This window comes from Nansenia antarctica (genome assembly GCF_963989245.1).
Source record: "Nansenia antarctica genome assembly, chromosome: 3".
NCBI classification, from domain to species: domain Eukaryota; kingdom Metazoa; phylum Chordata; class Actinopteri; order Argentiniformes; family Microstomatidae; genus Nansenia; species Nansenia antarctica.
Genome location: NC_137688.1, coordinates 2,886,431 through 2,897,382, shown reverse-complemented (window position 1 = coordinate 2,897,382; position 10,952 = coordinate 2,886,431). Strand labels below are relative to the sequence as shown.

Sequence of the window (10,952 nt, the reverse complement as noted above, 5' to 3'; positions counted from 1 at the left end):
TCAGAGTGGGACTGACACTACACACAGAGGACACATGGCTACGTAATACAGCATCATAGCTCAAATACCCAATGTGACTAACTCTTATGTACATACACTGCTGCCCTCTAGTGGTCAGAGTAGGACTGATGTAACCAGCAGGGCTCAAACTGGGGACCTCTCCCCTGGATGACCCAGGGTGTATGAAGTGTATGAAGCTTGATGTGTGTGTAAAACTACATCATGACATCATGTTATGATCCATCATGTTTCAGCCTTAGGTGTTCAGTGTGATCTCCCTTAGACTAGTTTACACAGGGTCACTGAAGAGCCATAGACCACAAACCCTGGGTAGAGGGGCTCAGTGAATGTGGAGTGGAATGTGTGCAGGAGGGTCAGTGTGTCAGAGGAGACCCTGTAGAAGGACAGAGTGCCGGCCGGCCAGTCCAGATACACTCCTACTCTCTGGGAGCCAGAGGAGGGGACAGGTATGTCAGTACTCCTATTATTGTGACAGGCAGAGTAACTGTCAGAGGTGTCATAGCAGAGCAGACTCCAGGACTTGTCATTGAATCCCAACCTACAGTCATCACCCTTCCATCTCCTGCTGATTCCTTTATATGTCACTCCTATAGCAGCCCCTCCCCCTCCCCCCCTCTCTACCTCCCAGTAGCAGCGCCCAGTCAGACTCTCTCTACACAGCACATGTCCCCAGTCCTTAAACCTCTCTGGGTGATCAGGATACGGCTGCTTCTCTCCCCCCCATGTCACCTTCCTGTTGTCCTCAGACAGAGAGAGGTGTCTGTGTGCTGTGTTTGGGTCCAGTGTGAGCTCACAGGCATCTGATTGAAAGGGCCAAAAAAATCATCAAATCAATACAATGGGATAAATTACAATATTCACATTGTGATCTTGTTATGGTAACATAATTTTTTTCACAGAATACAACTTATTAATTACAATTGTTTTTACAAGGGATACAATGTAGTATATTTTTACTTAATAATGGGCCTACGTATGTATGTTATGAAAGAATGTCTCCTGACTGTGGGGCTAGGGCAAGGTATTTATGACCCTTTGCCAAAGCTCCTGGCCTCTCCCCCCTTTTCACACCCCAAGCACCATGTAGTGGCTGTGATAGGATCACTGTGGTAGATATTTGCATACGAAAGGACATAAAGATGGGAGCACAGGGGCAGATCTTTCTCTTATCCAGCCCAGCAGACCACCAGACCAGACCAGAATCCAGCTGTGGTATCTGTATACCTTAAATAAATCGTCTTGAACTCAGAATTGATTATTTGATTCATAACCAACAGGTAATTAACCTCAACAACTAATTCACATTTACTAATATTGTAGATTCACATATTAATACAATACTGGTGCTCTGTTTGAACTCTGCTGTTACTGATTCTTGAGTAATATCACAGTCCTGTTCTCGTGATCTGTTCTGGTGACTTACATTTGATCAGCCCAGGTTTGAGCCTGCACTCTCCACCATGGTCCACACTATATCAACCACAGAAGAACATACAGTGGTTGGATGACACACTCACAATCATTTGGGAAATAGATACTGTGCATTAATCTCATTGATGCATCCAGCCACATATGCAGCCTTTACCTGAGTGTCTGTAGTTTACAGAGTGGATCTTTCTGTACAGCAGAGAGCAGTGCCAGTCCTGAGTCTCCTGGGTGATTGTAGCTGAGGTCCAGCTCTCTCAGGTGGGAGGGGTTAGACCTCAGAGCTGAAGCCAGAGAAGCACAGCCTTCCTCTGGGACTCCACAGCCTGACAACCTGGGGAAATAGTGTCACATCTGATATCAAGAATCTGATCTAATGTACACTGAACATTTTTTTTTTTTTTTTAAATAGGTTTTTGCTCCAATGTTTCACGAGTTGAAATCAAAGACCTAAGACTTCTTCTATGCACATGAAAGGTCTATTTCTCTCAAATTCTGTTTACAAATGTGTTGCACTTCTCCTTTGCTGAGGTAATCCATCCACCTGACAGGTGTGGTATATCCTGATTAGACAACACGATTATTGACAGATGTCGTTTTTTTTATGTCGAAGTTTGAAGGAGCGTGCAATGCTGACTCCAGGAATGTCCACCAGAGCTGTTGCCAGTGAATGTAATGTTCATGTCTCTACCATAAGCCAAAAAGTCTCCAAAGTCGTTTCCAATTCCAATTCTCAGAAACGCCTTTGGAGACGACTTATGGTAGAGAAATGAACATTAAATTCACCGGCAACAGCTCTGGTGGACATTCCTGCCTATTGCACGCTCCCTCAAAACTTGCGACATCTGTGGCCTTGTGCTGTGTGATAAAACTGTGAACATCTGTGTAATAATCATGTTGCCTAATCAGCATCTGGATATGCCACACCTGTCAGGTGGATGGATTACCTCAGCAAAGGAGAAGTGCTCACTAACACAGATTTAATTATTTTGTGTGCATAGAAAACATCTTAGGTCTTTGATTTCAACTTATGATTCTTTTCCTCTTAATTTCGCAGCTAAAAAGCTTGACAGATATTTAAGTTTAACATTCAAACTAGTGCATTATAATGGCCCTAGATACAATGCCTCACCTCAATGTCTGTAGTTTACAGTGTGGACTCCCCAGTCCAGCAGAGAGCAGCTTCACCCCCCCGTCACGTAGATCATTATGACTGAGGTCCAGCTCTCTCAGGTGGCAGGAGTCTGAGCTGAGAGCTGAGGCCAACGCTTCACAGCATCTCTCTGTGAGGTGACATCCGTTCAGCCTGAATGAGCAATGAATACAGGTTAAGTCATTTTGAGTCAGAGAAAAAATATGTGATGTGTTCTATCATTTCCAGTTGCATGTCACCGCACCTAATTAGGATATAATGACATTTTCATCAAAAACCCTTACATGGGCTGTTTTAGGATTTTAACATTTCACAAGACCAATATGTTTTCTAGTTATTTCACTTTGTTTTAAAGGCGAAATCATAATGTTTACATAAGTTTCGTGCCTTAAAAGATGGATCAAGCTTTCAGTTTGAGACTAGTGGCTAGCTCCTTCCAACTGCACCAACTGTAAACTCACTGGCCAGCTAACTTCTCATCTCTGCACCTTAGATAAAATAAAGCTGACAAACTCATTAGCTGAACTGTGAACAGCCAGCCAGCTAGCTCTGTTTTACTTCATGTCAGACAAAAAGTCAATATTTGATCCACAGTGTGATTATCCTGGGTACCACGGGTGGAATGCAATTTCTTCTGTTTAATCCGTAAATCATAATAAGTGATCAGCATAAAGTCACTTTGCCTCTTGCATCCATTATGTATTGTTTACTTTGTGTACAATTATGTAAATTATAAATGTTTCTTTTTCAACAAAGTATGTGAAAAGGAGGCAATCAAGGAATGTGTTGACCAAGTACACAATAGTAATATGTTATATATTTATAATAATCATTGAGCCTTTCTGTGCAAGTATAATTCATTCTATAAAATTATAATCTAACAGACACTTAGGAATGATGTGTCTGACAACAAGAATAGTCTTAGACCTCACCTCAGTGTCTGTAGTTGACAGTGTGGACTCCCCAGTCCAGCAGAGAGCAGCTTCATCCCCCCGTCACATAGATCATTATGACTGAGGTCCAGCTCTCTCAGGTGGCAGGAGTCTGAGCTGAGAGCTGAGGCCAACGCTTCACAGCATCTCTCTGTGAGGTCACATCCATTCAGCCTGAATGAGCAATGAATACAGGTTAAGTCATTTTGAGTCAGAGAAAAAATATGTGATGTGTTCCATCATTTCCAGTTGCATGTCACCACATGTCATATATCTATAACATTTAGCTTTTCACACCAAGTACTGTTTGTTAGGGTTTGTTATGAAGAGGATTTTTTGTTGTATTTTTCATCAAGCAGCCTACTCACTAATTACTATTCTACAATGCATTTTCATAACCCTGAAATCGTCCTAATTCATGTTTAATTAGAGTAATTCTGTCCATCTACTTACAGTGCCGTGTTAGAGGCTGTGAGCACTGGCAGCAGCCTCAGAAGACCCTCCTCTGATCTGGAGTATTTCTTCAGGTCAAACACATCCAGCTCCTCTTCTGAAGTCAGCAACACAAAGACCAGAGCTGACCACTGTGCAGGTGAGAGTGAGGCTTCTGAGAGACTTCCTGAGCTCAGGTGGCGTTGGATCTCCTCCACTAGAGAATGGTCATTCAGCTCATTCAGACAGTGGAACAGATTGATGCACCTCTCTGGAGAGGGATTTTCCCTGATCTTCTCCTTGATGTACTCGACTGTTTCTTCATTGGTCTGTGAGCTGCTTCCTGTCTGTGTCAGAAGGCCTCGTAGGAGATTCTGATTGGACTCCAGTGAGAGGCCCAGGAGGAAGCGCAGGAACAAGTCCAGGTGTCCATTCTCACTCTGTAAGGCCTTGTCCACTGCACTCTTGTGTAAGTCGATTAGAGGTTTGTGTCTGGGTGATGACCATAGCTTCCAGTTAGAGGATTTCTGTTTGACCAGTGGATTCTCATGGCTGTTGTTGAATGTGAGGAACACATATAAAGCAGCTAGAAACTCCTGGATGCTCAGATGCACAAAGCTGAACACGTTGTGCAGCCCACACTCCTCTCTGAAGATCTGAGTGCACACTCCCGAGTACACTGAGGCGTCTTTGACATCAATGCCACATTCTCTCAGATCTTCCTTATAGAAGATCAGATTGCCCTTTTCCAGCTGTTTGAAAGCCAGTTTTCCCAGTGACAGAATTAGCTCTTTATCCCAGTGTGGATCTCTGTCATGGACTCCAAGGTACTTCACATTCCTCTGTTTGGTCTGAAACACCAGGAAGTGTGTGTACATCTGTGTCAGAGTCTTGGGCATCTCTCCTCTCTCTGCTCCACCCAACAGTCTCTCCAGAACATCAGCTGAGAGCCAACAGAACACTGGTATGTGGCACATGATGTGGAGGCTCCTTGATGACTTTATGTGTGTGTTGATTCTGCTGGCCAGGTTCTCATCACTGATTCTCTTCCTGAAGTACTCCTCCTTCTGTGGGTCGTTGAACCCTCGTACCTCTGTCACCCGGTCAACACACTCAGGAGGGATCTGATTGGCTGCTGCAGGACGGGAGGTTATCCAGAGGCGAGCAGAGGGAAGCAGATTCCCCTTGATGAGGTTTGTCAGCAGCACGTCCACTGAGACTGACTCTGTGGCATCACAACATGTCTCGTTGTTCTGGAAGTCTAGAGGAAGTCGACACTCATCCAGACCATCAAAGATGAACAGAACTTCATACGTGTCAAAGTTGGAGATTCCTGATTCTTTTATTTCAATGAAGAAATGACCAAGAAGTTCATTCAAACTGCGTTTCTTCCCTTTCATTAAATTCAGCTCCCGAAAAGGAAGTGGAAATATGAACTGGACATCCTGATTGGTTTCTCCTTCAGCCCAGCCCGTAATGACCTTCTGAGTAGAGACTGTTTTTCCAATGCCAGCAACTCCCTTTGTCAGCACACTTCTGTTTGGTTTGTCTTGTCCAGGTAAAGGCTTGAAGATGTCGGTGCATTTGATTGGTGTCTCCTGTGTTGCTGGTCTCCTGGATGCTGTCTCAATCTGTCTGACCTCATGTTCCTTAATGACCTCTCCACTTCCTCCCTCTGTGATGTAGACCTCTGTGTAGACCTTATCCAAAAGTATTGACTTGCCTTGCTCAGCTATTCCCTCAAACACACACTGAAACTTCTTCTTCAGGGTGGACTTGAGTTCATGTTGGCACAACACAGCGAGCTCATCTGATTTACAAAACAATTAACAAAAAACATGTGGCACACTTTACATTAAGTTGACCCAATACCTGCAGTAACTGTTATTACATTGTTTTAATCAAGTTGTTATGTAGTAATTAATTACATAGTATGTAGTGTAGTTGAATGATATAGGAACCCTGTTACTATGCAATTATACGCAAACAACCAATGTTGTTACTGCTGTCATTACAGATATACTAAGTTATAGAGGCAACACAATATAAAGAATGACCAAATAGGGATATACAGTACATAGTAATTAAAGTTAGTGGTGTTTATATTTCAAATATTATTCCAGCCCAGTAACACTTCTCTGTGAAAACATATGAGGTCTCTTACGTTTCTCCAGTGTGTCAGCGAGCTCCTTCTGGTTCATGTTCCTCAGGACGTGCAGAGTGATCTTCAGAGCCCCCTCTCTGGCACTGCTCTCCTGCTTCTCTTCTTCTACATCTTCCTCTTCCTCTTCCTCCCCCTGACTCTCAAAGCACTCTGGGTAGTCTTGAGAAATAAGCCTCTTGAACCTCTTCAGCTGATTTCTCACTAAAGTGATGACATTGTCTTCAAGCAACTGAAACATTTAGATAAACAAAGGAGGAGTGAGATAGTTAATAATGGGTAAACCTTTACACCCAATAGAGAGACTACATCCAAAAGTCACATCACTTGACTTCAATGGCAATCAATTGAATCAAGAAAAAAAAACTTGTGTATGGGGGTTACTTAGGCATTTTCCATGTCATACTTTCTCTTTTAGGGGACATGTGTTGCATGAACTGAAGTTAACAAGCTATGTTTTGTTCTAGCAGCCTCTACTATTTAGCTCACCCTGAATATGGAGGCCAGTTCACTTTGACGCTGGACAGACTGACCACTGGGAATCTCTGACTCTGGTCTCTCCACCTGGTCACTGGGGATTCTGGGTAAAAACAACAAATAAGCAGATGTATTTATCCAGAGAAGTGTGAATGAGGTTAGAGAGGCCGGCTAGCACTCGGAAGGTCGCTGGTTCGATCCCCACCTCAGGAGGGAGCTTGCAGGTGTACTTGAGCAAGGCACTTAACCCCTAATTGCTCCAGGGGCGACTCTGCCTAGAGAAAAAATACCAAATTCTAACAATTGACAAGTTGATTGCATGGCAATAAATCAGTAAAACATTTTTTTAAAACATCTTAATAAAGTTAAACATAGTTCCTGGGTCAGATGAATATTTTTAAAAATGTACATTATCTTAGGCAATCCAGATGAATATATCTGTATTATAAGTAGCTTTTAGGTTTCTTGTGGCCATCTCCTCCGTGGACAAGCCTTCTAGGGAGAGGTGCAACACTGTCTGTTGCTACAGAACACATTGAATTACAATATATCTGTATTACTAAGTCTATCATTTGAAATTCTGCCTTTAATGATAAATATGTTCTGAGCTCCTAGAGCTGAAGATGATGTGATTATAAGCTGGACAATAAATGGTTGTTGCATTGTGTGCCTTACTCCCATGCTCCCTCCTTGATAGTAGAACCTGAGTTCATTATAGTCACCTGAGGACCTCATGAAACAAACAGGTGGCCTAGTCTCACAGTTAGTTCATCACATCCCCATGTTACACCTACCCTTGTTTAGTAGTTCCTTGTCTGAAGTTTATTGGACGTCCCATAGACCCGTCACTCTTCATGGACACACAGCTGGGTACAGGTGAGGCTGGTCTCTCCTGCTGGACTCTGTCAAACACAAAGACACCAACATTCTCACATGTTTAACAGAAGATAATGGATGTTGTGTGTTCATATGAGTGTGTGTCCTTGTGTCGTCAGGATATTAACTACAAGGAATAAACATCAAACTAACCTTTGACCAGAATGAGGAGGTCTTTCTCTGAAGTTTATTGGACGGTGCATAGAGTCATCACTCTTCATGGACACACAGCTGGGTACAGGTGAGGCTGATCTCTCCTGCTGGACCCTGTCAAAACCACAACATCAGATAATCACGATTACTTAAGTAGCCACTGTGTAGATATGAAAAGCCTTTTGGACAGTCATTAAAGGGGTAGTGACAAGATTCAGATGACTGTATACTGACTGAGGTATGACTGAAAACCCCTTGTTGTTTTAGGCCATTGTAACTAAGTTATTAAAGTTAAACGTTCTTGGGCCAGATGAATATTATTTTAAAAAGTATCAGTGGTGGACGGTGTGGCCAGTCCAGATGAATATATCTGTATTGTAGCTTTTAGGTGTTTGTGGCCATCTCCCTCCAGGATCCACTCTCCTCCTCCGTGGACAAGCCTTCTAGGGAGAGGTGCAACACTGTCTGTTGCTACAGAACACATTGAACTACAATATATCTGTATTACTAAGTCTATCATTTGAAATTCTGCCTTTAATGATAAATATGTTCTGAGCTCCTAGAGCTGAAGATGATGTGATTATAAGCTGTACAATAAATGGTTGTTGCATTGTGTGCCTTACTCCCATGCTCCCTCCTTGATAGTAGAACCTGAGTTCATTATAGTCACCTGAGGACCTCATGAAACAAACAGGTGGCCTCGTCTCACAGTTAGTTCATCACATCCCCATGTTACACCTACCCTTGTTTACTAGTTCCTTCTCTGAAGTGTATTGCCTGTCCCATAGACCCGTCACTCTTCATGGACACACAGCTGGGTACAGGTGAGGCTGGTCTCTCCTGCTGGACTCTGTCAAACACAAAGACACCAACATTCTCACATGTTTAACAGAAGATAATGGATGTCGTGTGTTCATATGAGTGTGTGTCTGTAAGTCGTCAGGATATTAACTACAAGGAATAAACATCAAACTAACCTTTGACCAGAATGAGGAGGTCTTTCTCTGAAGCCCATTGGACCGTCCATAGACCAGTCGCTCTTCATGGACACACAGCTGGGTACAGGTGAGGCTGGTCTCTCCTGCTGGACTCTGTCAAAACCACAACATCAGATCATACGATTACTTAAGTAGCCACTGTGTAGATATGAAAAGCCTTTTGGACAGTCATTAAAGGGCAGTGACAAGATTCAGATGACTGTATACTGACTGAGGTATGATTGAAAACCCCTTGTTGTTTTAGGCCATTGTAACTAAGTTATTAAAGTTAAACGTTCTTGGGCCAGATGAATATTATATTTAAAAGTATCAGTGGTGGACGGTGTGGCCAGTCCAGATGAATATATCTGTATTGTAGCTTTTAGGTTTTTGTGGCCATCTCCCTCCAGGATCCACTCTCCTCCTCCGTGGACAAGCCTTCTAGGGAGAGTTGCAACACTGTCTGTTGCTACAGTACGCATTGAACTACAATATATCTGTATTACTAAGTCTATCATTTGAAATTCTGCCTTTAATGATACATATATGCTGAGCTCCTAGAGCTGAAGGTGTTGTGATTACATTACTAAGTATGATATTAATCTGGTTATGGATGAAGCATGTCATCATCATCGTAATCATCATCATCATCATCATCATCTTCATGATAAATGCCCTCCAGAAACTCTTCTCTTACCCCATGGCTTCAACATCCCCAGAGAGACTCATTTTAGAGGCAGTGGTCCCCTCCTCTCTCTCCCCAGAGAGACTCATTTTAGAGGCAGTGGTCCCCTCCTCTCTCTCCCCAGAGAGACTCATTTTAGAGGCAGTGGTTCCCTCCTCTCTCTCCCCAGAGAGACTCATTTTAGAGGCAGTGGTGCCCTCCTCTCTCTCCCCAGAGAGACTGGACCATCACTGTTAATATCATATGATACATACATAGTTATCTTCTTGGTTAGTTATCAACAAGAACCATATACAGTTACACAACATTTACTGCTCAGTATTATAGCTTATAAAACACCACACAACACAACACAACACAACACAACACAACACAACACAAGTACATATCTTCAGCAGAGCAAACTCTTCCTGGTTAATTATCAACAAGAACCATAAACAGTTATATGATTTTTACTGATCAGTATCACAGTTCACACACAACAACATTCAGAGTGAACATTTCCATCAGAGTTCAATCATGTTAAATATGATCATATGAAAACAGCTTTGTTGCCTAACTGATCGATCTGGTAGTTTTAGATTGGTGGTCTGTACTTCTCCACTCTGTCTGTCAGCCAGGAGTAAAGACAGTCTGATGGCTGCTGTCTGACAGAGGTTAGTCTGAGACTGACCTTCTCTACTGATTGGCATGGAAGACAGATCAGGTGAGTCACCTCATGTAGCTGGGAGCACCAAGGAATCAGATCATTAAGTGGAAAAAAGTAGAACTATGGTTTAGCTAAAGAGGCTTGAATATAAGTACAGGAAATGATCAATACAATTATAGAGTTAGATACACATCCCCTCATCCTCTGACCACCAGCCCCAGATCTCTGTCTCTGTGCTGACCCCTGACCCTGACCGTAACCCTGACCCTGACCCTGACCCCCCTCCTCCCCCCAGCTTCATTCTCTTATGAACAAGGCACACACACCCACATCTGTAGTCCTACTGGTATATGTAGTCCTACTGGTATATGTAGTCCTACTGGTATATGTAGTCCTACTGGTATATGTAGTCCTACTGGTATATGTAGTCCTACTGGTATATGTAGTCCTAGTATGATCTGTAGTCCTTGTGTTATCGATAGCTCTAGTGCATCAGTAGACTATGAGGTTTCTCTGATCGTAGGACAGGGCCCAATAGGAGATGGTGAGAGGGGGGGGGTTCCTACTGCTACATGTGTACAGTACTTATCAACCGCATATCTGATAACGGTAACTATGAGGAAGGTACATTCAAAAGTACTGGACCATCACTGTTAATATCATGATACATCTTAGTTATAGTACCCTCTGGTTAATTATCAACAAGAACCATATACAGTTACACAACTTTTACTGCTCAGTATCAAACCTCACACAACACAACACTGTTGGCCACTGGGAGCGGCTGTGGCGCAGGAGGTAGAGCCAGCGTCTAATGATCGCACGGTCGACAGATCGGCAGTTTGAACCCTGGCTGGCCACATGTCGAGGTGTCCTTGGGCAAGACACTGAACCCCAAATTGCTCCCAATGAGCTGGCCAGCGCCTTGCATGGTAGCTTGCCGCCATTGGTGTGTGAATGTGTGTGTGTGAATGTCTGAATGAGAGGCCGTTGTAAAGAGCTTTGGAATAA

General features: G+C 43.1%; 1 protein-coding gene across 1 annotated transcript; it reads right to left on the bottom strand.

Moving 5' to 3' along the window:
* Positions 1-279: 279 nt before the first annotated feature.
* On the bottom strand, positions 280-9,309 carry LOC308153201 (NACHT, LRR and PYD domains-containing protein 3-like; the record flags this gene model as incomplete). The annotated part of the gene is made up of 12 exons (XM_080526287.1): positions 280-821; positions 1,445-1,491; positions 1,607-1,780; positions 2,579-2,752; positions 3,532-3,705; positions 3,985-5,773; positions 6,128-6,356; positions 6,614-6,704; positions 7,396-7,503; positions 8,373-8,480; positions 8,608-8,721; positions 9,305-9,309. The coding sequence occupies 12 exons, from the start codon at positions 9,307-9,309 to the stop codon at positions 280-282; spliced, it is 3,555 nt and encodes a 1,184-aa protein (XP_080382413.1).
* Positions 9,310-10,952: the final 1,643 nt, after the last annotated feature.